This window comes from Marmota marmota, unplaced genomic scaffold (assembly GCF_001458135.2).
Source record: "Marmota marmota marmota unplaced genomic scaffold, marMar, whole genome shotgun sequence".
Classification (NCBI taxonomy): domain Eukaryota; kingdom Metazoa; phylum Chordata; class Mammalia; order Rodentia; family Sciuridae; genus Marmota; species Marmota marmota.
In genome coordinates, this window is record NW_025999905.1 from 5,002,205 (window position 1) to 5,029,007 (window position 26,803).

General features: G+C 37.2%; 2 protein-coding genes across 6 annotated transcripts in view; one reads left to right on the forward strand and one right to left on the reverse strand.

Moving 5' to 3' along the window:
- Positions 1 to 5,413, reverse strand: part of Dock4 (dedicator of cytokinesis 4) — a 443,711-nt gene extending 438,298 nt beyond the window's left edge. For 3 of the 4 annotated variants that reach the window (XM_015498141.2, XM_048799623.1, XM_048799620.1), the window contains exon 1: positions 5,003 to 5,412. In XM_015498141.2, the coding sequence (XP_015353627.2) occupies positions 5,003 to 5,039 (37 nt within the window). In that variant the 5' untranslated portion in view covers positions 5,040 to 5,412. Of the gene's footprint in view, positions 1 to 5,002 lie in introns of all 4 variants that reach the window. The other variant, XM_048799621.1, reaches the window with a different exon arrangement.
- Positions 5,414 to 5,587: 174 nt separating this feature from the next.
- The window catches only part of Znf277 (zinc finger protein 277), a 139,442-nt gene continuing 118,226 nt past the window's right edge, over positions 5,588 to 26,803 (forward strand). For both annotated transcript variants that reach the window (XM_048799624.1, XM_015498106.2), the window contains exon 1: positions 5,588 to 5,738. In XM_048799624.1, coding sequence (XP_048655581.1) covers positions 5,648 to 5,738 — 91 coding nt within the window. In that variant the 5' untranslated portion in view covers positions 5,588 to 5,647. The remainder of the gene's footprint in view (positions 5,739 to 26,803) is intronic.

Here is a 26,803-nt window from a genome sequence, read left to right on the forward strand (position 1 = left end):
GTGACTGTTAAAAACAGAAGGAGGAAAAAAAAACTACCCATCAACACTGTGCCAACAACATGAAAGGAACTTAACAAAAATCTAAGGAGTCTGACTTCAAACCCTCAGGTTTCACACATGTAGAATTTAGAGCAGAGTTTTCAAACAACAGGTCAGGACCCATTAATGTCACTGAGTCAGTTAATGATCAACATCTTTTTTGAATGAAAAATAATATATCACACAGGGTATGAACAAATATGGTTTTGGTTGTATGTGTGGGGTGGTATTAGATGGTGTTTATGTATAAGCTGGGCCAGGAAATTAAATGTATTCCTTTTAGAGATGATAGTCAAACAAGATTAAAAACTGCTGATCTAGAATGAACTCTCTGAAATTATTTCCTCATCTCATACAAGGAAGTTGTCCTTCTGTTTCAGAGGGTAGACTCGAAAAAAATTTTTTCACACTTTTTCAACCATGAAACACATTAATATTATATTTATCAGCATTTTGGTTGAATTTCCTTTGTGTTAATGTTTCTCTGACACATGTATTCATAGCATAAAGGTCACTATGCTAGAAACTTATATCAAAAATAATTCTAAAAGTGTTATATCCTCTTAGTAATGAGAACAGCTAAAGACAGAAAAACCTAAACTTGTTGAAATTTTATAATCTCTTTTGTGGCACCTACCATAACAGATTCTGAAGGAAAAAAAAAAAGACCAGAGAGGAAGGGCATCAACTTTATGTTACCATGGTGACCTTGTGAAAGAATCATCACTTAGGAGAATGACCAAAAGAGGGAAATATTTTTATAGGCTATTCCCACAGGAGGGTGGACCAAGAACATCAGCTGCCACCTGATCTGCACAGCCCTTCAGTTGTACTTTACTTGGAGGTATAAATCATTCCTCTTCTCTTTCCACTGGAAGTTCAGAATCCTGTGTCAGGTTCTAAATGTCACAAACAATCCCAAGCAGCACACCACTATTTAGTTCCTGTATAATCTAACTACAACATGGTACCACAAACAGGAATCCTTAGCTGAAAAACTGAAAAGTCTAGGTAAGACTGAAGGTGTAAGCCCGTCCGACTCTCCCTACAGGAGCTACCTTCTGAAGGAAGATTCTGAAGATCCTGAATAGAAAAGAGGAGGTACCTACCTCCTTTTCCTAAAACAGAAGGGATTTTAAAAAGGAATGTGATTCCTACTCAGATAAGTTTAAACACACACACACACACACACACACACACACACACACACGCTTCCAGAGAAATACAGGACAAGAATATTTGTAAGGACTCAATGACATTAGGACTCTAATACTTTATTTTTAAAAAGACTCTCATGACTGTCAGGTTGGCTTGCTCTTAATTTTGTTTCCCGTAAGGCTCATGGATTTATTGCTGATTTTGTTTTCCAACCTACATTCTCTTGCCAAGCTTAACCAGGCTCACATATGTAAAACATCTGGCTAGGTGTGAGAAGGTGTGGGCTGCAGCTCAGGAAGACTCACTGGCTCACGTGCAAACACTGTGCAAAAAAAATGCCTATTGGACAAATGAGGACAAACATATCTGCAATGGTTTTAACCTTCTCTGTGAAGAATCCTCACCACATTAAGGGAGGTAGGAGCTTGACAGATGAGGACATGCAAGTGATCGTGAGCAAATTTCTGAGTGGGAGATCAAAAATGCTTTAGTCACTGCCCATGGAACTCCTACTGGAGAGAGAGAATTGAACAGATTGAGAAAGTGAACAACAATCACCTTGGTTCTGGTAGCTTGCCAGGTAGCATTCAAAAGACTGATCTTAGTTTAAAACCTTAAACTAACCTCTGATCTTAGTTTAAAACCATGTGGCACATGTCACAACAAAAGTTTCTCACTCATAACAATCTCTACACAATGGACATGTTTTTCTAACCAAAGGAAACATTTGGTTGGAAGTAATCTACAGAATTAGAACTGGGAAGGACCTTAGGTAGAACTGACCTAAGGGCTAGGACTCAGAAAGATTAAGCAACTTATCTAAGGTCACATAGCTGACAACAGAATCTAGACAGGAACAGAAATTAATTAGAGTTACCCAATAAAACATGCTTACTAATTTGCTTTTTTTCCCCCCCAGAGCTGGAGACGAACATAAGACCTCACAAATACTAGGGAAAGTACTCTACCAGTAAGCTACCTCTCCAACCCTTGCTAATAAGTTTTTAAAAAGAGAACATTCCCTGTATTTCAGGACTATAGTTTTATCACTATGCCTTGCCCTAGAATCATAACACTCAGGAATATGACTGACCATACACTATTTGAAGATCACTCATCATTTACGTGGAGGCAATAGTAGCCATGTATCAAATTTGAAAAAGAATTTCTGATAAATCTTACTATGATTATAAAATTAATTTTATTTATATTTTTAGTATATTACTTGAAATTTAATCAAAAATTATAGACATAAGTATCCCATACATAGAAGACTATACATAAGTATCACTGCAAAAACAGTTGCATAGATTTATTTCAGCTATTCTAAGTTACTAAGATTGACTTATTTCAAAGAATGAAGAAACTGAATTACTACTATACCTGGTATCAGCCAAACATCTGAGCCCATAAAATATCTTTACTATTTATAAGAACTAAATAAGAGAAATGCACACACCAACCAAGGTTTAAAAAAAAAATAACTTGCAGTATAAGCAGCTACAAATAGTGCTCTCCATGGTGAGAAATAAAGTCCACACATCATAAGTATCCTAGCAAAATTTTCTCCACACACACACACACACACACACACACACACCTAACAGATGGATTCTAAAAAACAGCTCAGCATTCCACAAGCCAAATGCTCAAAATGTAATATTAAAAGATGATTAACATTCCTGTACATGTGATACTGCATAAAGGAGAATGACAACAATAATTTTGGGTAGAAGAACCCTCTTTGCTCTTGCCCCTTATCTCACTCAATCCTCACTCAACCTTCTTTTCCTAAATGTGTATGCTCACGCCCTTCTACCTCCCCTACTCTGCAACCAAATCACAACCAAAACCGAGTAGTCTGTCGCAGCCCAAAACAGTTGACTGATAATATCCGGTATGCAATTCCAAGAAATCCCAGAGTGGTTTTCAAGCCTCTGCCCACAGCATGTAAAGAAAGGCAAGAGATGAACTAATCGATACCAGCAGCCCAGCTGTGACCTGGCACATAAAGAAATCAAGAAAATAAATCCTGCTCATAATCTGTATAATTTAACACTTGGAAGAAAGCAACATCTGGGATCAGCTCCAAGCAGGATAGTATTGCCTGGATGGGTCTGTGCTTCCTGCACTGTGTTAAGGTCCATGATGAGGTGATATCCTCTCGTTCATCACCAGTTCACCCAAGGCAATGTTTTCTCCCTAGCAAGGGTTAACACCGCCCCGCCGCACGCCCCCCCACCCCAAAGAGGAGAGTAAGGAGAAGGAAAACAACCGTCAACATCTACTTCTCCCCAGTAGAGAGCTTGGCAAAGGCTCCCTTTACACTTTGAAGAGAGGGAAAGCTGGAAGCCTTTCTCAAAGGTGGGTCCAGGACAAACTATTGTCTTGCTAACTGGTCACAGTCCAGAAAGAAACCCAATGTAAAATATGGGGATGCTTAAACAGTCCTTTCCGTGAACTCCAAAGACCTATCCCCAGGTGAAGCTGGGCGGGGGAGGGGTGATGCAGGAATCCCCGGTAACTATGACTTCCTGCAAAGGCTTTCTAGATTTTTTTTTTTAATTGCAGGAAAATGGATTTCAAACATAATCAGATATCACACATATCTAAATCACTGTCCCAAATAAAAATAAGTACGCCAGTGGGCAGGACGGGGTATTATAGGAAATAAAAGATTGTTAGTAAAATCCATAATGTTCTCTCTGTGTGTTAGATCTTCTGGGAGATTATAATTGCATTTGGCTGCTTCAGGCTTGCCAGGGAGTCTGGCTTAATAGTCTCAACCCTAAAAGGAGTAACTGTCAAGGGGCGACCCAGCTGATATCAAACAACAAAAACGGGAACTGTAATCCGCCTGAAAAGGGAGGAGGGAAAGGAAGGGAGACTCCTGTATTCATCAGTCAACATTAATGTCCTTTGTTGTTCACCTTTGCACAGAAAAGCGAGCACTACCCTGTTCCTTTTTCTCTGAACACCAGTGTCAGCATAGTCCTTTCCTAAAACCTGTCTCCCTGCCTCGAAGATCCAGGCGTTCTGACCCTCCTCCCCATTATCACTCTACAGCCATCCTCCACGGCCACCCCCGTTGCGCTTGCCCTGAGTGGAGAAGGTGGTCAGAAGTGAAAACACTGCCGAAATATCGGTTCCCCTCCAAAAACCAAACAGCCGAGAGGCACAGATGTTGAAATTTGCCAATCCCCGACCCCAAACACACACCCCAAACATCGGGGGGAACGAAGGAGGCTGGGACCGGGCTCGGTCTGTCAGAGCAGGTCTTTAGAGAACTATGCCACATTCCGCACTTCGGGAATGCTAACCCCATCCTGAGGGATTTCTGCGCTTCCCTACTGTTTAGGGACGTTCTCGCCACGGGATTGTAGTCTCCCTCACCGCCTGGGAAATCGTTGCGGCCCATCGCCGTCGCTCTGCCGCTTTGGGCAAGAAGGGTATGGAAGGAGAAGAACCCTGTTGGCCTCCTCTTCCAACTTGACACACAACGCGCCCGGTCGCCACTCCAAACTCTGCAGGCAGAGCCCCGAGCGGGCGGGCGGGCAGCGCGCTTCCCCAGCCGTCCCGGCGCTCCGGGTCCGGTTCAGGGCACGCCAAGCAAGCGGTGGGAAGAGAAACCCCGGCGCGTACCCACGCCGTCCGGAGCTCCCTCCGCAAAGCCCCAAACCCACTGCGCGATGCCAGGATTAGGCATTTCCAGCCCGGCGGAGCTGGAGGGGCGCGAGGGCAAGGACGAGAAATGCGCACCAGCTCCGGCCAAAGCCAAATAAAAGTTCGCCCGGCGGAGACTCACCCACGCCGTATTTCTCGTGCTCCGTAGGTATCCACATGGCTAAAGGGGGCTCCGGGGTTTCCAGGCTTTGTAATCCCCGCGCCCCTCAACCAGCTCACAACAATGCACAGCTCGCGAGTAGCGGCTGCAGCGCTGGAGCCCGGCAGCCCCGCGCGGGCTGCGGGCGCTGGGCAGGGTCTGTGCTAGCAGCTCTCAAGCCTGGCGTTGACACCGCGCCACCGAGGCTGCGCCGCCCGCCGCTCTCCCGGCAGCAGCTGCTCACGGTCTTCCGACGCGCTCCCGGGGACCCGGCGGCGCAGTCATTGTTCTGATTCACTGAACTAAGCGAACACGCCGGGGCACTCTCGGGCGCACCCCCGCCCGTCAGTGCCTCTACCAGCCCTCTCTTCCCAGGGCCCCCACAGCACGCCGGGAATTGTAGTTCTCTGTCTCTCCATCACGGATGGGGGCGTGGTAGAAGCGGTAAGGGGAGGGGATTAGAGTCCGTTCGCCACATTCTATTGGCCCAGGCCGTGACAGCGCGGCGTAGGCGTGGAGGAAACGGCGCGTGGAGGAGGCGTTCACCTCAAGTCACATTTCTATTGGTACCGGCCCGCCCCTGTCCGGCTCCGCCCGGTGGCCCTCCCTTTTTTGCTAAGCTGAGAAATGGCTGCCCCCAAGACCCAGGGGGCTGTTGCCGGACTGAAGAAACAAGATCGTGAGAGCTGCAGTGGAGTCGAAGGTGTAGACTGTGAAGGTGAGTATGGTGCCCTCAGGTGCAGGCGATTTGTTTTCCTCTGTTCATCCCCCGACTGCAGCTTACTGCCAATAGGACCCTGGGAGCCCTTCAGCTCTGAGATCACCTGGGCGCGAGGAGACCACCCGGCAAAACCTATTGGGATGAGGGGCGGGGTTGAAAACAGGTACTTGGCAGATCGATCTCGGGAGGGCAAAGAAATGACATTCCTTGCAATTTGGGAAGCGCTGTGGGCATTTGTCTTCCGGTTTGGAGCTCCCAGCTTTGCACTTGCCAGTGGGTGGGTGTGGACCAGCTCCGATTCGCGCGTGTGTGATTATAATTCTGGGATTAGCAGCACCTTTTCTTCGCGAGTACTGTTGGATTTGGCCTCCTTGGAGTTGTGTTTTATTTGGTTTGGGAAGGGTTTCCAGTTGCTGACTGTTCACTGCTCTCCACTACATATTAGTTGCCAACTGGATGCCAACTGGACCATATTAGTAGTCTGTTGACTGCTTTGTGCATTCTCCCGTATTGAATGTGGAGCCTAGGAAATCTTCTTGGGACGTGGAAGATTTGCACCTGTGACTTCAGAGAACACTTAAAGAGGGTTATGAAAACCATCACAGCTACTTGGTCTCTACCCCACTGCTATGTTGACCTCTGACCTACTGGTAGTGACCATAAATCAAACTCTGAAAGCTGCAGGTGGATGATGTATGGGACTCCTTTTAAGTCTTTCCCTGTCCCACCCCTCTTTTTGCCTTGGAGTATAATTTAATGTAACAGATTGTCTTTCTCTAATGGATATGATTTGGGACTTAAATTTGGTTCTCAGTCTTTGTTGAGGTTTTCTGCCTTCTTTGTTTTTTACCTTCACAGCAAAATTAACATTTAGTATAAAGTTTTTATCTCAACAGCACAGAGATTTAAGTGCAGATTCTTCCCATCTCCCATCGGTGGAATTCTAATTTCAGTACTCTATCAATTGATAGGCTTGTGAGTTAAATATAAAGTTACCCCACTCCTTTTTCATTGGTTGACCATATGTTCAGCTCTTATCTAATACTAACAGACTATTAGGATTTCCATATTCTTCAAAGTTCCAGAAGGCTGCCAGTTTAAGAAGTAAAGATGGAATCTTTAATCAAATTAAATCTCTGAATTCAGCTCATGGATATGCCTTCCAAAATCATACAATTCTCAAAAATCATTAATTATCTTAAAATTATGAATGTTGCCAGGCCCAAGGGTATATGTCTGTAATCCCAGCAGCTAGAGAGGCTGAGACACAAGGATGGCAAGTTGAACACCAGCAACTTAGCTAAACCCTGTCTCAAAATAAAAAATGAAAAGGACTGGAGATATGACTCAGTGGTTAAGTGCCCCTGGGTTCAATCCCTGGTACCAAAAAAGAAATATATATATATTTATAGATGTATAGAATTTTTATAAAAATATGTTTCATTTTAAACATTTCAGTTCATGCAGAGGTGTGTGAAGAAAAGTTCTTCCACCATACGGTCTCATTACCAAAGTTATTAGCAGTAACAGTTTGATGTATAGATTTTTTAAAAAATTTTTCTTGTATGACATTTATATGGTTTCAGTTTTTTTTAAATAGAAAGGAATAATTTTAGTAAATTCAAAGATCTGCAACTTTCTTCTTTCTCTTGTTATCTATCATAAAACTCTTCCATATCAGTATATTTGTTGTTTCTGGTTTTTTTAAGAACTGCACTCAGATTCCATAATATGGATGTTTTATACTTTAATCATTCCCATATTAACAAACATAGAGGTGGCTTTACTTTTTCAATATTGTTGCAGTGAATATCTTTATATACATAGACCCTTGTCTAGTGGCTATTTATATTGTCAGGAATTGTTGAATCCAAGGTTACTTTTGAATTTTTAAAATTTTGATAGATGCCAGATTTCCCTCTTAAAAGTTATTCAGCATAATATTCTCGCCAGTAATATACAAATCCTCACTGTGAGAAAATCATTAATCTATGGCTGATATTTAAATGATTATTGGATTGAATTAAGTAACTAAATAGAAAGCTTAATTTTAGGTTTCAACTCGTTCTCATCGGAAGTATTGAATAGCAATGAATTTGCAGTGTTGGTAACATAAAAGAATTCCTTACCCTGGTTCAGAACTGCCCAGTCTTCTCATTGACTTGTAGCAGTCAATAGGAGAGCTTATTGGTTGGTTTCTATGTCATTCTTATAAGGTAAAGTTTTTATTAAGCTTTCCCCTTAATAATGTATGTGTCATTCTGTGACTTTATCAAAATTCTTTTCAAAGCCAGCAAAGTGTGATGCAAATTTTAAGTGAAGTAATTATATTAGAAGTATATTTATTATTTTGGTTAGTCAGCCACTTAGGTTATCAAGTATATCTTTCTCTGTAAAATCGTATATCTTTTTAATTTCTTAAAAACTGCCACCTTTAAGAGGTTTCCCTCTAGCTCTAATTAAAATCTCAATCTTTATGTTTGATATCCTGGGATAGAGGGACATAAGAACTTTTTAATAGAAATCCTTGCAGTTCTACAAAATTCTTCTAGAATGAGTCGCAGAGTGATGTGTAGACAGATACACCTGGTAACTTCACTGAGACCATTTTGTTGCCTGGCTTCCTACAGCTCCGTCTGTCTCCAGGAAGGGCCCTAAATTGATTGGATCTCAGACCAAGTCTTTTACAACAATGCTTTCCATACATTTGAACAGAATTCGGATTTCATATTGTTCCCCAAATTTTCAGATAATAAATTGATGCTGGGAACTTAGCTGGGGACTTGCCTAGCATGTACAAGGCCCTGGGTTCAATCCCTAGCACCACAAAACAAAAAAATAATAATAATAAATAGGTAAAACATCTCTCACACTTGGGTGTACATTGCTGATATTTGTTCTTTTGCTGTTTCTAGTAAGAAGTCAATAAGAATACATCTATGGCTTAATATTGACAATAGTTTTAGGAGTATTTTATGGACTGGGATGATTTCTTCTGAAATTGTTAACTAGTACCTCTATTTGCAATATTCTGACAAAAATCTTTCCTCTCTCCAAATATATGCCCGATAATGGTTATGATAATATTTGGATTTATAGTGTTTGTCTTTTGGAGGCTTTAATATCTCATTTGTGATGTCTCTGGAAGAAGTGGGGGAGTGTAGCACTTAGAGTCAAATCTGAGCTAAAAACATCTTTGATTTCTGTCTTGCCCTCAGATTCTGAATTCTGTTAGTTACCAGGTCCTACTTTTCTGTACTTGAACTATATTTTGAATCTATCCCTTTGCTTCATTTCTACAAGCACTATTTTGTTTCTCACCCTTACCATCACAGCTAACTTAACCTGTGTCCCCCCACCTCTAGGATTATGCTTTTGAGAACCAAACCTTGTTTTGGTTTGCCCAATCCTGTTCTTGGCACATTGTCAATGTTTAATAAATGTTTGATCAGAACAGTATTCTAGTCTGGACAGTTGAAAAACCTTCCCCTTGATCTAAGTCTTAATTTTATCTCCCTTAATCTGTATTCTAAAACAAGTATATTCATGAGTCTTGAAACCTTCATTAACTCAGCAACATTTATAACTAACTCCATATTCTCCATGTGACATTTCATCTACTTTTCTAGCCTCACCTTCAGTCACCTGCTTCCTTTCCCATATGTCTATTATCTATTTACCATATCAAAATAGTTATTTGTTGACAACTTTTTCCTATTGCACTGGACTGTGAACTTCTTGAAGACAAGAGTTGTCTTATTCTACTTTTATTTATCCAGTGTTTATCATAGGTTCATGTAATAAACATTCCATAACAGCTTAATGTTTATAATCTGTTTGAAATTTATTTAAAGTATTTAGAATGGCAGCTATTTTAAGCAGAGGAATTAAAATAAAAACTAGTAGATATTTTATGCTTGTGAAACATGAATACCAATTAGAAGTACAAAGTATATCAGGAAAACAATTTTCTGTCATAACTAATCATAGTTAGCATTTGCGTATAGTTCTTCATTGTTTTTTAAAAGTAAAGTTTTAGTGTTGTTTATATAATGATTGCATTTTTAAAGGATGCTTTAGGTCTGGACTTTATAACCTGAAACCCATAAACAAATGACTCATCACATGAAACCTTGAAATCTGTCTTCCATCATCTGTATAGCTGTTACCCAGTTTCTACAGGTTCTCATCCTATTTCCATTTATCATCATTGTCCATTCTCATATATTTGGCATGACAATGGAAACCAGACTAGATCCTATTTTGGAAAACATATAAATTTCAATTCTGATATCTAATAGCTGCTTAACATAGGCTTATTGTATATGCCATCACATTAATGAAAATATATAGTATATATTGTGTACTACATGTTCTACCTTGCAGAATTACTGTGATTATTTTATTGAGTTATGTATTTAGTAAAGTCCAGCATATTTGCTATAATAAAGCTGGACCTCATTAAACATTTGTTGCTTTCTTCATAAAGATATGCCCAATTGAACTATAAAACTGCCTGCTCTCTGATGCTCTATTCACTTACGGAACAATCTAAATTGTGTAACCCAGGGGAAACTTAGGAATGTGCTGGTGATAACTGCTTATGCTGCCAATGCTCTCTTGGAATTTGGGGGCTGTCAGAGGATCTTTTAGTGCTGTGTACTGGTATTCCAACTATGTGTTCTGAAAGCCCTTTATATTATCTTCTTTATCATTCGTCACCCCTACATAGTGCTGCCACCTTCCCACTCCCACACATTCACTGAGTCTTCAGGAGGGTAACCTTGTATACTGGGATGGCCTTGCAATTAATAAACCAAAGAATGTAACAGAAGAAAGAGAAATGCAGAAACCTAGTCTTCTAAGTCTTGTTTGGTATAAATTTGAAAGGGAACTTAATACAAAACATTCTTTGACTTTCCTATAATAAATGTACAGGACCCATCTTGTATAGGATACTAAGCGAGGAGCCATTATAAAAAGGGATCTTATAATAATGATGCTGATGATGATAGCTAACATCTGTTAAGTACAAGCTCTACCAGGTACTGTTTCAAATGCTTCCACCCCTGAGGTATTATTATCCCCTTTTATTTATAAATGAGAAAACTGATTCAAAGAGTGACTTGTACAAGATCACATACTGAGAGAGAACTTTTATCCTATGAACTAGTATAATGATTTGTAATAGTAACTAACTTCCATTCAATGAAGACTGAAATAGACTTTCTTGAACATAAATGTGTTTTAAAGCTAATGTTACTATCACAAGGCAGTATGATACAGTGAAAAAATTCAAAGGCCAATCTGTGATGAAATCCTAGTTACTTACCAGTCACAGGTCAGCTAACATCTGAACCTTAATTTCTCTTCTATAATAAGAGTAATATCATATCTGTGTGCTGAAATGACTCAGGAACATAGTAGATATAGTAGCTTGGTCTTCAATAAATTGTGACTATTGTTTCAGTTATAAGTATATGCACATCTTTGGCATGTATGTCAGAGGTGATATAAATGATGATTTTGATATACCTTTTGCACTTCATGATCAGATTTCATTTGAAGCATGTGTGGGTACTTTTATCAGATAATGAATTTACATATACTTCTCATTATGTTGATACAGACCTATTGTTCATACAATCAAACAGCATTGCCCTTCACAACACATGTGCATATACTTTCATCTTGAAAAAAACTGGATTGGTGATGTTTATCAGGTTCATGTAATAGAGATAATACTTTCTTCTAAACATAAATTATGGTATGTAGAATCAGGCAATGTACATTAACTGTCATCACCAACAGCTGAATCTTTAAGTACTCTTATTAGCTTTTCTTAGAAGTTTTGACACAGAATTAGGGTACATGTTGCTATGACTTACTGATTAATATATCGGACTGATTGAATTGCCATTTCACTGACAATACCTTAAAGACTTGCCACCTTTAGCTGAAACAAGTGTGTTCTACTGACCTACTTGATCCAAAGATGAGCAGGGGAGCTTTTTTCAAAAGTTGTGATGGATATGAGTGATGTGTCTTCTGTTTCTGTTTACATCTCAACTTAGTATTCATTGTGACCAAGAGCATTCATTTGTGAGAGAGTCAGCTGGGGTTGTATTGTTGTTCTTAGCCCTAGAAACCAAGAAAAGTTTTCTAAAGCTAAGTAGGATTTAATGGGAGAAGGGGGAATCAACAATTGAAAAGTGATAGAATATTTTAAGTAATACCAAGTAGGATTCTGTGAGGCTTTCTCTGCATGTAGTGTATTTTAAATAATAAATATATTAACTAAATAAAACATATGGAAAGAAAAACTGGAATAGGAGTCAGAAGACTTGAATCCCAAACCCTGATTTTCTATTTGTATTAGTGTAAACTTGAGAAAAATTATGTAACCTCTCTGAGCCTTAATATCATCAGGAAAATAGTACTGGTATCATTAGACAGTTGAGTAAGGTGATGTGTTAGTCAGCTTTTTGTTGATATGACAAAGTATCTGATAAAAATCAACTTAAAGGACACAAGTTTATTTTGGCTCATGGTTTCAGAGGTTTCAGTCCATAGTCAGCTGACTTCATTGCTTTCAGACCTATGGTGAGGTGGAAACATGGTGGAAGAGGAAAGAAAGGTGCTGACATCCATAGCAGCCAGGAAAAAAAGGGAGAGAGAGAGGGAGAGGGAGAGGGGGAGGGTGAGAGGGAGAGGGGGAGAGAGAGAGAGAGAGAGAGAGAGAGAGAGAGAGAAGCCAGAAACAAGATACAATCCCCAGGGCCATGCCCCCAAAGAACTTTCCCTTCAATTAGGTTCAACTTTTACAGTTTCCACCATCTTCCAATAGTCCATCTCCCGATAGCACATTCAGATTATGAATTCATCAGTGGAAATCCACTGATAGGCTTTGAAAGCTCTATTCTTATCATTTCCTAAGAGTCTAACCTCTGAACATTGCTGAAGTGGGGACCAAGCCTTCAACATATGATCCTTTGGGGATTATTTCAGATCCAAACCATAACAGATGGTGTAAGTGACAGCATTCTTGATGTGATGAAAAATAGGGATGAATAATGCTGCTGATGAAGATCTATTACAAGAGGCAATAGTGGGTAGAAGCACAGGCTTTGAAATGAGACAAACTGGAATCAAAAGGGACTATCAATTAAAAGCTCTGTTACCTTGAGCAAATCATATGATCTGACTATTATCATAGCTGCTCCTGTTGCTACTACTACCAAAGTCTGGCTATAATTTTAAAATGATATAGACTAATCAAAGAACATAAAAAGTATTTGGGAGACCGAGGCAGAAGAATTGAGAGTTAATGAGTAACATAGTGAGACTTTTGAGACTCCGAGACTCCATCTCAAAAGACAGAAAAAAAATACATTAGAGCTAGATTCAAGACAAGTCCCTGGTTATATATGCAAACCCCTTAAAGCCAAGGACTATCATATACATTTTCACTTCATCCTCAGGGACAGTGTCATATTGTGATGGCATTTAGTATTGATTGGTACCTACGGACCAACTCTGTGTGAGGTGCTCTAAGGGACACAAATGAAAAATAATCCTGGCTTTATCAACGGGGACATTTCAATGTAGTTGACAAGGCTCGGTATTCCTGTCTTACCAGAGTTAATTGGAGAGAGTCATGTTTCCTTATCATACTTGAAAGAAGTAGATCCATTAGAATCTTCCATATGCATGTATTATCTGAGGACCTTAGCATACCAAGGATTTTAAATGTGCTTATTTTTTAAAAAATGAAATTCACATTCTATCTCCTGGTTTCTCTAACACTGCTCTTATTTCCTGTTTTTTCTTAACTGAAACATGAACCTTCCCCTCCCTGCAATTAATGACAGAGAACCTGCCCTTAAAAAAAGAAAAAAATAATAATAGTGTTTTTATCCAAATACTTATATTTGCTCGTTTACCATTACAGACCTCAGAATTGTAATTGTGGTTATTTAACATAGCCTTCAGTTGTGTAACAACCTGCTATTCACCAGTAATAGCCAATTAGAAAAGAAAATATCTTGTACACAGCTAATCGTAATTACCATTATAAAGCAATTATTAGCAGAAACTGTTGTTGAACTGTAACATAATATAAATCAAGCTATCTTTGCTAAAGCACAACTAATTTCCTCAAATGGAGTGGGAAAGAGAAAGGAAAAGGTGAGAGAGTTGGAAAGCTCCATTAGAATTTCTTACAAACTGGTTTATGAATAACTTTTGAAAGCTTTGTAAGTCTTCGCCCACTCATAGTAGAAAGTAATGGATGTAAATGGAGGTAAATGGATAGCGTTGGAGAAAATAATGCTAAGTGAAGTTAGCCAATCCCCAAAAAACAAATGCCAAATGTTTTCTCTGATATAAGATGACTGACCCATAATGGGATAGGGAGGGGGAGCGTGGGAAGAATAGATGAACTCTAGATAGGGCAGAGGGGAAGGGAGGGGGCAGGGAGTTAGCAATGATGGTGAGATGACATAGACATCATTATCCAAAGTACATGTATGAAGACATGAATTGGTGTGAATATACTTTATATACAAACAGAGATATGAAAAATTGTGCTCTATATGTGTAATAAGAATTGCAATGCATTCCACTGTCATGTATTTAAAAAATAAAATCAATTAAATATTTTTTAAAAAAGAAAATAATGCTAATAGCCAACTGGGACAGAGAGTTTTTAGCAACAGTAATCATAGAAAATATGGTTTAGTGGACAAGGAATAAGAAGGTCTGGATTTTAATACAATTTCTGCTTCTAACTGACTAATTTTAGATAAGTCCTTTGTACTTCTGGTTAAGATTTCCTGAATTGTAAATAAGAGAATTAGATTGTACTAACACCCTTTCAACTGCATCTTCCCGGTATCAATAAAAGAAAGAAAAATTGAATTTATAGTTAGGAAGCCCACATTATACATACCCAAAGGTCTATAAAAAGGAAAAAACAAGTCTAGGTTATTTCTTTGAGAATTAGTTGCACATGTGTGGTCATTAATCAGGTATACCAAGTTAGAAAATTAGCTGAGAACCACTACCAGTTTATGACCTAGGGCCCATCACTCCAAAATCATGAGGATGCATCCCATCTCACCCCATCCCACTCCTTTCCAATTTTTATAAACAGTGCAGATCTGAGAACTGTTGATAGAACTGAGACTTAATGCAATCAGACCTTTTTATCCACTATGTGCAAGCTTATGTATTCTTGATGCTATAGAATAAAAGGATAAAAATAGTTTTGGTCTTGCCATCACAGATCTTATGGCCTAAAAACCATGAGAGGTACAGAAGTAACTGTATTACAGAGTAGAAGATGCTAAGGAATGTCAGAGTTATATAGAGTTGAACCAGGAAGAGATTATTACCCATTGGTACTGGGCTTTGTATAAACAATGAAAAAGCATTATAGACCTAGGCAAATCGAGGTAATGCTGTATATGTCCTTCATTTTTCTATCAAGTATCAAGTCTATTTATTCTACCTAGAGAAAATGATATATAGATTATATATAAGTGGGGGCACTGGAAAAGTATAGAAATGAAAATTGAAGCTAAGTCATATAGTTTATATGTTGGAACTTGATTTCTGCAGGCTATGAAGCTTACTATAATTCATTGCATAATTGATTCACCCTGCTTTCTCAGTCCAAAAGTTGTTTTATAACCTTTCATCGCCTAATCTTCACATGGTATAACACTGTTCCTCATATCGCTTAAAAGGTAAACAGAAGCAGTATATTGATCAGTAGCATGTAGATGGGTATTTGTCTTCTCACACTCCAGGAGCTGGGAACCTAGAATTCTCAGCGCACAGGTATAGTCAGTGAATTTCCAAAAGCCAACTCACATAATTTGTTCAGAGCGCTGTAGTACTAACAATAAACACATCTTATATGACTGGCACTGAAGATAGCACATCTGATAACAAAACCAATGATAAGTGGTACAGAATCTTCAGATGCAGAAAATTGAATTTTCTAAGTCCATACTTCGCAACACAGTAGTAAATTTTCTCAAATGTAATATTTCTAACTATAATGCACAAATCAGTAACAACTAATGTGTTAACTTTTTTTCCAGACTAGAAAAATATTCACTAAACCATCACAAGTGATGTTCATTGACTTAAGACTGTTCTATTTTGACGAATATTTATGAGTATTTCGTGCATCCTAATCTTGCTCAAAGACAGTTTAGTACTAAATTCTTTTTAAGTAATACTAACACAATTTGTAAAAAAAAAAAAAAAAAAAAAAAGGACATAAAAATCTGCAACAACTATGAGGTAAAATAAGTAAAGGTTTGTGGGAAGGGAAATGACAATATCAAAGCTAAATTATGTACACGAATTTGGAAAGGGAAAGTTTCATTAGCAATCATGAATACTAGCTGTTACAAGTCATAATGAAGACTCACACTAAACTTTAATAGTATGCCCTTTGTTTTGTTTTTTAGATTTTTTTTAATCAACAAAAATTATATTCATTCATCATGTTTAACATGATGTTTTGATGTACACTTTGGAATGGCTAAACCAGGCTAATTCGATATCCATTATCTCACAGACTCTTATTTTATGGTGACAACATTTAAAATCTATTCTCTTAGCCATTTAATATAATAATGATATATTTTTTATTAATTATAGTGCCAGCATTCTACAGTAGATATAAACTCATTCATCCTGTCTAAAATTTTGTATCCTTTGACCAACATCTACACACCCCCTATCCTCTGGCCCCCAGCATTTGGTAACCACCCTGTTTCCAGAGTTTGACTTTTTCAGGTTTCATACAAATGAGATCATGCAGTATTAATTTTTCTATGCCTGCCTTATTTCACTTGGTATAAGGTCCTCCAGGTTCATCATATTGCTACAAATGAAAAATCACAATTCAGAATTCACACAGAACCATAAAAACAGAATAACCAAAGCAATGTTGAGCAAAAAGAACAATGAGGAGGTATATAACCTTAAAATACACTCAAAGTTCTAGTAATCAGGGCTGGGGTTGTGGCTCAGTAGTAGAGCGCTTGCCTAGCATGTGTGAGGCTAGGCAATTCTAAGCACCGCATATAAATAAATAAAATAAAGGTCTATTGACAACTGAAAAAAAAATTTAAAAGAAAAAAATTTAAAAAAAGTTCTAGTAATCAAAACAGCATTCCACTGCGGGGAAAAAAAAAACAGACATACAGATCAATGTAATGAATGGAGGATCCATACATAAATCTACTCATTTATAATCAACTTGTAACAAGAACCTAGAGGCTGCTTTTGCTAAAAACACTTACTCTTCACTTGTGACTACAAATGTAGAACACTTGGCATCTCTGTCTCCATTTCTGCATCTGTCTCTTCTGCTCTGAGCCTCCCACCTTGGATTCCAAGAACAAGTCTGATAGATAAACATCTGTGATGAGCAAAACTCTTCATCAGGCAACAACCTGTCTGTCCCAAGATAATGATCAGCCAAGCCACAGTTTTGCCAAGACTTCTTGACTGTGAATACTTCTGGTTCTCTCGTCTATGTAATCTGGGGGCTCACATTACTATCCCTGAAGGCAGGGCAAGAAATTCTGGTACACTTAGTCTTCCTAGTATAAGTATACTGGTTAAAGTTCCTTTCCTGCTTCTCACCGTTACTTTTTCCACTGGTTTTGGAGCAAGTGGTTAGGCCTGATTTGTTGGGATCCCCAGGGTTGAGCCTCTGGCCTAGGACTCTGATAACAAACTGATCTTTGACAAAAGTACGAAGAAAACACAATGGGGAAAGACAGTCTCTTCAATAAATGGTCCTGAAAAAACTGGTACATGCAAAAAAAAAAACAAAAAACAGAGATTTGACACTTATCCATATAAAAACATCAACCATCAACCCAAAATGGATGAAGGACTTAAACACAAGACCTGAAAATATAAATCCTTGAGCAGGGGTGGGGGTGGGGGGGTGGAAATAAAAAGGATAAAGGATAAAAGCATCATCTTTTTTTTATAGAACGTTTCTTGATACTGGTCTAGGAAAAGGTGTTTTAAAGCAACAAAAGTTAAAAGTCAAAAACTGTATGGAAAAATGAGGTAAGTATCACTTATCATCAGGGAAATGCAAGTTAAAAGCACAAAGAAATATCCTGTTATGTCTGTTAGGGTGGCTATTATCAAAAAGACAAAAGATAAGAAGTGTTGGAAAGAATGTGGAGAAAAGGGAGCCCTTAGTAATGTAAATTGGCACAGTCATTATGGAAAATAGGTGGAGGATCCTCAAAAAATTAAAAATAGAACTACCATGTGAATAATAGTTTTACTTCTGGGTATAATATCAGGGTAAATAAATACCAGTGGGTAAAAGAGATACCTGTACTCTTATGTTCTCAGCAGTGTTATTCACAATAGTTAAGATATGGAATTAACCCAAAAATGCACATCAATGAATGAATGGATTAAGAAAATATGCTCTATCTAGGATAGAGCATTAGTCTCCAGGATATATAAAAAACTCAGAAAACACACACACACACACACACACACACACAAAAAAAAAAAAAAAAAAAAAAAATAAATGGGCGAAGGAACTGAACAGATACTTCACAGAAGAAGAAATATGAATGGTCAACAAGTATATGAAAAAAGGTTCAACATCTCCAATGCAAATCCAAACTAATACTTCCAGTCAGAATGGCAGTTATCAAGAATTCAAATAACAAGTGTTGGCGAAGATGTGGGGGAAAAGGTACACTCATACGTAGTTAGTGGGACTACAGATTGGTGGAACAACTCTGGAAAGTAGTATGGAGATTCCTCAGAAAACTTGAAATGGACCTGCCATTTTACTCAGCTATCCCACTCACTCCTCCATTTATACCCAAAGGACTTAAAATCAGCATACTACAGTGACACAGCCACATCAGTGTTTATAGCAGCTTAATTCACAATAGCCAAATTATGGAACCAATCTAGATGACCTTTAACAGATGAATGGATAAAGAAAATGTGGTACATATACACAGTGGAATATTATTCAGCCTTAAGGAAGAATGAAATTATGGCATTTTCAGGTAAATGGATGGAGCTGGAAAATATCATGCTAAGTGAAATAAGCCATTCCCAAAAAAACAAAGGCCAAATGTTTTCTCTGACATGCAGATGCTAATTCACAATAAGTGGTGGTAGCCAGGTGGGGGACCTAGGGAAAAATATATACTTTGGATTAGGCAGCAGGGAATGAAGGGAAAGGAGGGGGTAAGGGGGTAGGAAGGATAGTAGAATGAATTGTACATTATTACCCTATGTGCTAATATGATTACATGACTTGTGTAATTCTACATCATGTACAACCAGAAGATTAAGAAGTTATACTCCATTTTATGTATGATGTGTCAAAATGCATCCCACTACCATGTGTAACTAATTACACATAGAAAAAAGTATTGTTTTTTTTCTATTTCTGTGAACAATAGCTTTGGAATTTTGATATAGATTACATTGACTCTGTAGATCACTTTCTGTAGTATGGACATGTTAACAGTCTTAATTACTCCAATTCATGGATATGGAAAATATTTCCATTTATATGTGTCTTTAGTTTCTTTCATTAGTGTTTTATAGTTTTCAGTTTACAAATGATGTTCTTTCTCTTTGGTCAGATTTATTCTTAAGCCTTTTTTGTACTATTTTAAATGAGGTTGTTTTTCAGACAGTAAATTCTATATGTATAAATGATAAGATTTTCTTGCATTGAATTTGTATTCTGCTAATTTACGAAATTCATTTATCAGTTCTGACAGTTGTTGTTAATTTGATGGCATCCTTAAGGGTTTGTTTTGTTTTGTTTTTATTTGGGTACTGGGGATTGAACTCAGGGGCACTCGACCACTGAGCCACATCTCCAACCCTATTTTGTATTTTTTTTATTTAGAGACAGGGTCTCACTGGGTTGCTTAGTGCCTTGCTTTTGCTGAGGCTGGCTTTGAACACGCAATCCTCGTCTCTCAGCCTCTGGAGCAGTTAGGATTACAGGCGTGCGCCACCAAACCCAGAATCTTTAGGGGTTTTCTATATATATACACATCATGTTATCTGCAAAAAGTCTTCCTTTTCAGTCTGGATGAATTTTTTTTCTGTTTCTTGCACATATGCCCTACTAGAACTTCCAGTACTATGTTGAACAATGATGTCTAGAATGGGCATCCTTGTCTTGTGCCTGATTTAGAGAAAAAGCTTTCAACTTTTCACCATTGAGTAACTTTTCACCATTGTCATATATAGCATGTTACTGTGTTTCTAACATTCTTTCTATGTGTAATTTGTTGAGATTTTTATCATAAAAAGGATGCTCAATTTTGTCAAATGCTTTTTCTGCATTTGTTAGGATGATCATATGGGTTTTATCCTTCATTCTGTTAATGTGATATGTCACATTTATAGAATCACATGAGTTGAACCATTCTTGTATCTGTGAGATAAATTGCAGTTGGTCAAGATAAATGATTTTTTTAATGTGCTGTTGAATTTTGCTTACAATATTTTGTTGAGGATTTTTGCATCTGTGTTTATCAGGAATATTGGCCTTTAATTTTCTTTTCTTATAGTGTCATTATTTAGTTTTGGTATCAGAATAATGCAGGTTTCATAATGTGAATTTGGAAGTGTTCCCTTCTCTTCAGTTTTTTTAGAAGAGTTTGAAAAATGTTATTATTAGTTCTTCTTTAAATATTGGCCAGATGCAGCAGTGGAATCAGGAGTTTTGGGCTTTTCTTTGATAGAAAATTTTTTATTACTAATTCAATTTCCTCATGTACTATTGGTCTATTCCAATTATCTTTGTAATTCACATTGGGTAGGTTACGTATGTCTAGAATTTTATCCATTTCTTCTAGAGTTTCCAGTTTGCTGGCATATAGTTGTTCACAGGTGTCTCTTATAATCCTTTATATTTCTGTGTTATTAGTTCTAATGTTCATTTCTAATTTTATGTATTTGAGACTTTACTCTTTTTTTTTGACATGGCCTAGCTAAAAGTTGGTCAATTGGTCAATTTGGTGTTCTCTTTTGCCCCCCAAAAGCAATTCCTAGTTAATCCTTTTCTATTGTTCTTCTAGTTGTTGCTGTGGAACTGAGTTCACCAAATTTGCCATAGGAACATGCACAAGCATGACTCCCAGCTAGTCTGTGGCTGGGCAGCACTATTCTGAGTCTCCAGCTGAGTGGGGTTAAGTCCCAGATTCAGAACCATTTCAAAATATTATGTCGGTCTGAGGTTTGGCAAGACTGCCTATGGGATTCAGATGGATGTGTCTCCCTCTGCATCCTTGTTCAAGCAAGACTAATCTAGGATCATAGCCAAGAGGGGCTAGAACCACATCAGAGGGCTTTTTCAAGGTCCCCAGCTAACACCAAAATGGGCAAGCCTGTCTCCCTAATCACTAGTGTGTATGACTCTTCTTGAGTCCCTTGGTGTAGATGATTTTAGTAGAGTCCAAAGCCAGCTGGGGCTATAGCCAAGTCCACAGGGGATGGAGCCATTTCCAGGTCTGGAGCCAAGACCACAGTTCATGAGTCAGCCATGTGGCAGCAGATCTGTTTTCTCAAAATGACCCTCCAAAGGGGATTCCTACCTGAATCCCAGCACTCTCCTCAAGGCTCTTTTATTCATAGATGTCTGTGAAATTGTTTTTGCTATGGGGAGGGTTTAATATTTGCAGAAGACCTCTTCTTATTCTGCCATCTTGCCAACCTAGAACTCACTGTGTAGAATTTTTAAACTAGGAATTATGGATAACCTTAGTCATTAGGAAGGCTTTCTAAAGCAATTGGGGTTAACTCTTCATTGTCACATCCAAAAGGAGAGGGCTATGACCTTGTTAATAAAGTCAGGTGATAGATAACTAACTCAGTCCTATAAGGAAGTTCCTGAGATTAGAAAAATGTGTTGGGACAGAGCTGATTTCATATAAAGATTCTCTCTCTCTCTTTTTATTTTTTCAGTTGTTGATAGAATATCTTTCTTTATTTTTATGTGGTGCTGAGGATCAAACCCAGTGCCTCACACGTATTTTACATGAAAGCCAAAGTATATCCAACCATGCAAATTGACATGTTCTTACAGCCTCAGTGAATTAAGCTAAAACCTTCAAGTAATGGACCGAAAGGAAATGCATTTCTTTGCTGTCATGCTTTTAAGATGTTTTCACAGAAGATTATGGTTTTTTTGTTCACCATGTGATTGAAGTAGGTAGGGTTAACATAATTTTAGTATGTTATTTATGTTTTTAGGGACAGTATTCCAGGAATACATAGAGCTATCAGGCAGAAAAATATTAAACAATTTTACATGAGGAGAATTTCTTGATCAAACAGTTTGCAAATACAGTAAGAGCTTTCTTACTTTAGGAATTTATTCTAATTTTTGTGACTGTCAAAAGAGAAATATTCTGTGAGTTTCCCAAATATTTGACTATCACTACCTTTTCCTTAAAGCCTATTAACATTTCTAAAGATTGCTAGTGTTCCATGGAATTTAATTTGGGAAATGTTAAACAGGATCTTCTCCTTCTTATTAAGAATTTAGACATCCTAAACAGTTACCCATCTATAAATATCTCCAAGAAAAGATCATTCACCCTGTTTCTATAATAACTATTGTTGCTTACCTTTACAGCTTTCCTGTTTTACCTCATGCCTTTGATGGGAAGAAAATAAATGTAGGAGACTAAACACAAGGTGAACACAAAGGAAATAGTATTTTTTTCTGCCTCTAACAGATGCAACATCCTTTAAAGAGTATCTTTTCCCATTATATCCAGGATGCCAGAATTGTTTGAAAATACCCAAGATATTATTGTAATAAATATTTGTATAAACAAAGCTGACCACTTTAGCATAACATAAGAACATTTGCTCTTCAAATCAGTGTCCATTTTTCTTTTCTTTTTGTCTCTCCCTGCCCCCCCTTTTTCTTATGCTAGGAATTGAACCTAGGAAGCTAATAAGCATGTGCTCTATCACTTGAGTTATACCCTCAGCCCTGTTTCTTTATTTTAATGTTACTTCCTTAGTACATTTAAATTAGAATTTGACTATTATATGATAAAAACGGAGTTTTCTAAGTAAGCAGTTTTTGACCATAGTTCCATAGTATTCAAGCCTGTACTTTTTAAGTCAGGTAACCGTAGCTATTTAATACATTATTTAGCATGATAAAATTTTAATTTGCATTCTTCTATCAGCTTTCATTGACTTCAAGAATGTAGGTTAGTTGCAATTTTCTTTTGTTTGTATATGTCACCAATGTCAGAGATGTCAGTTTCTCTATTATTGTTTATTAATTAAATGATGAATTCACTTTGATGTGAAATCCACAGCTAGTGTGATATAGAGGAATATTTTAGTGAAAGGTTGTTTAAAACAGCTTCATAATGATTCATGGAACCTATTGTTATTCACTTCTAGTTGGCAGTATTCAGATCCAACTGGAAAATTTCCATTTCTTCAGGATTCTTACTTACATTAAAAGTGGTTTCCTAGTAGACTGATTTAAGCAAGGCTTATAAATGAGACAGCTGGATTGCTCACTTTTGTCTTATCACCTTTGCCTGAAAATGTGTTTGCACTACAGTTTGTGGCAATAAATGAATGAATCAGATTCTGAATACATCTTATTTATAGATATCAAGAATAATTATAACTTTATCAATATTAGCAGATCTTGAATCCTGCTATGAGATTCATTCAGACTTGTGGAAATCCAAACACATTTTCATATGTTTATGTGCTGTATATGATTTGTAAAATTTATGTTCTTCATAATTTATACTTCATAAATATTGTGGCTATCATTTTAAATATATATCTCTTTTGGGTAAAGTCATACTTCATATCTTAACATAAATGTCACCTTTTATGTATAGCCATTCCTGAACTGAAGGCTGCAGTACCTACATATTTTTTTGTAAACTATGTAGTTAATATTTACCTGGAAAAATCAGTTAACTGCTTGTAGAGAGACACATTTTCGTATTAATAGTTCAGTTGTACATACTGTATTTGTTTCCTATGTTTGCTTATAACAAATTACCACAAATGCATCTTAGAATATAGGAAATTTATTCTGTCAGGTCTTAAGGCCAGAAATACAAAATCAAGATGTAAGCAGGGTCATATTCTGTCCAAAGGCTCTAGAGGAGACTCCTTCCTTACCTTTTCCTGGTTCTGTTGGCACCTGGTGTTCTTGCAAAAAAAGAGCAAGTTGCCATCCGGGGACATTTCAGAATCTCTTCTAAAAGCTGCGGGCTCCATGGAGATGTAGTAGAAGATAAAATCGAACAAAATACTATGTTGTTGGGGTTTTTTTTAACTTTTATTGTTATTGATGGACCTTTATTTATTTATTTATTTGTTTATATAACCCAGTGCCTCACACATGATAGGCAAGCATTCTACCATTTAGCCACAACCCCAGCCCAGAACAAACTATTATGTTTGATAATGAACTTATAAGAAATTATCTAGTGTTCTCTGCCCTTACTTACCTGATTTCAGATTTCTAATAGACTTAGGTCTTTATTCTCTATTAGGCAAAGTAGTCTCCAAAAGCAGTAAATAGAATCTCACCAGTAAAAAATAAGAGAGCTCATAAACAATTATCCCTAAGACAAAAAGGACATCTTTGATATTCTGGAATTTGAGTTTCAGCAAGCATTTAAAAAGCACTAATTATGTGTTTGGCACTGAAGGCACAAAAAAACAGGAAGACAAAATTCTTATCTTGAAGGAACCACTTTTCTAGTATAGAAAAATAATGCAGAAATGCGATAAAAAAGTCACACTGAAGCAGCAAGATTAACTTATCTTGATTTTCCTTCCTGTTATTAATCTATCTGGGGGATTAGGGTAGACTTCATGAAGAGATGATGCATAGGTAGAAGCCTTTGCCAGGTGGCCAAAAGAAGTAGCCCTTCCTGACAGAGGAAGCTGTATGAGAAAAAGTTGGGGGATATCCTACACCTGCATTTTACCAGTGCCTAAATAAACCTATGGAGTTAGAGACAAGGCTGGAGAATAGAGTAAGGGCTGTTATTACATAGCACCTTGGCCATACTGTAGAACAGGGTTTTCCTCTGCATAATAAGGAGTTTTTAGGTGAGTGAGTCAGATTTGCTGAGTATAAACTGCCTTTGTATCAGTCCTAATATGGGAATGGATATAGAAGTAGGGCAGGCCTTTAGGAGACTAGTTAATAGAACATATTCCTTGGCATCTACCTGGATGCCAAGCTGAATAAATCTTTCTGAACTGTATAAACTGTCATATAAACTTCCAGCTCAATATCCAGCCATGATTTCTCTGTAGTATATGAACAAGCCCAAAATGAAAGTATATCTCATTCAGGACACCCTAAATTGGCCCCACTAATTACTCCTTCTCAGCCACAAAAATAACTGAGGCTTTTCTTTTTCTCCCTTACTTATAACCATACCTGAAGTGTGAGTCCCACATTAGAACAATCTAAAAGGGACAGATCAAAGAGTTAAGTCTGTTCGTTGAATGCACACTTAACTCTGTTGTGTGAAAACCTGCACTTTTAATTTTTATTTTTAAGTCATGTTTTTCTTATTTCCAAGAAATGTCTCATCTAATATTGCTTCTGTGATTATAAATGGCCATGATACTCCTGCAATTTTATATTTCTGTTTTCATTTATACTAAGTGTTTCCAGATTTATACAAATCTTAAGAGTTTTCAAACAAGACCTTATATCTTTTGGGATTTGGGTAGCGGTCCAATGATGTGTCTTAAAAATTTATGTGTGTGTGTACATGCATACTCACAGTTTTTTAAAACTCTTTTAAATAGTTGATGTGTTAGTTGGAATAGTTTAGTATGATAAACCAGAAAGGAGAAATGCTGGTTTGTCATTTTAATTTTTCTGTTATTTTAAACTTGCTTACACATCTACTGCAAATCCTTTATTCGGGTTTGTCATAATTGATAAGTTAGGGTCATCCTTATCCAAATTTCAAAATTATCTGATCTTTTTAATGATAAATTGCATGTTTTGTGATAGCTCTGAAATCTCTGATGAGCACTATCTGGCCCTGATGCTAGATAGCAATTTTTCAGATTTTTTATCTTTCTTTCTCTCTATACTTCTATTCCCCCACCCCATCTTGAGAACTTACTATAATAGATTACTTCATTGCCTATGAAAGTTTTTTATTATTTTTCTTTAACATGAATGATGTCTCCTTTCATTTATGAAAGTAAAGAAGCATACCATTGTGGTACTATTTTAAATTGATTACTGGAATCAAGACAACTGTAGGACTTTGATAATTCAAAGAATCTCTCAGTTGATCAGTGTACAATTTAGGTATTCCTTCCTACTTGCAAGTGTATTTGCTTCAAAAGGTTATTTTAAGAGGAAAACATAATCTAGTCTGTTACTTTAAAAACTAGACAGAAAACTAGTTTCTATTTCATTAGGAAAAAAAAATGACATCAATTTACAGTATTCTGATTTCTTCAATTAGCTCCATTGGTGAAAACAACAGTCTTATTCAGGGACTGCCACAAAAAAATATTTGTTTCTTAACTAAAAGTTTCAAACCCTTTTTTCTCATAGTGAAATATTTTGGAGACTGGAAAGATGATTTTTTTAATATTTTTTTTTAGTTGTAGTTGGACACAATATTTTTATGTGGTGCTGAGGATCGAACCCAGGGCCTCACACATGCTAGGCGAATGCTCTACTGCTGAGCCACAACTCCAGCCCTGGAAAGATGATTTTAAAAGTGGATAATAAAATCTAGGAATTAAGATAGGGATTAGAAGTTGGTATAATTGGGATTAAACTCTCAGGAAAAGACATACATGTTAAATTGCAAAAAAGAAAAAAAACGAATAAAGTGTCAACTAGACAGCAGAAGAAACCTTGTGAAATGAAATAAAATGTGTCTGTTTGGAGAATTATTTAAAAAAAATAGTCTTATCTGTAATAATTTGTAATTTGCAGATTAATAAATTCATGTAGGATA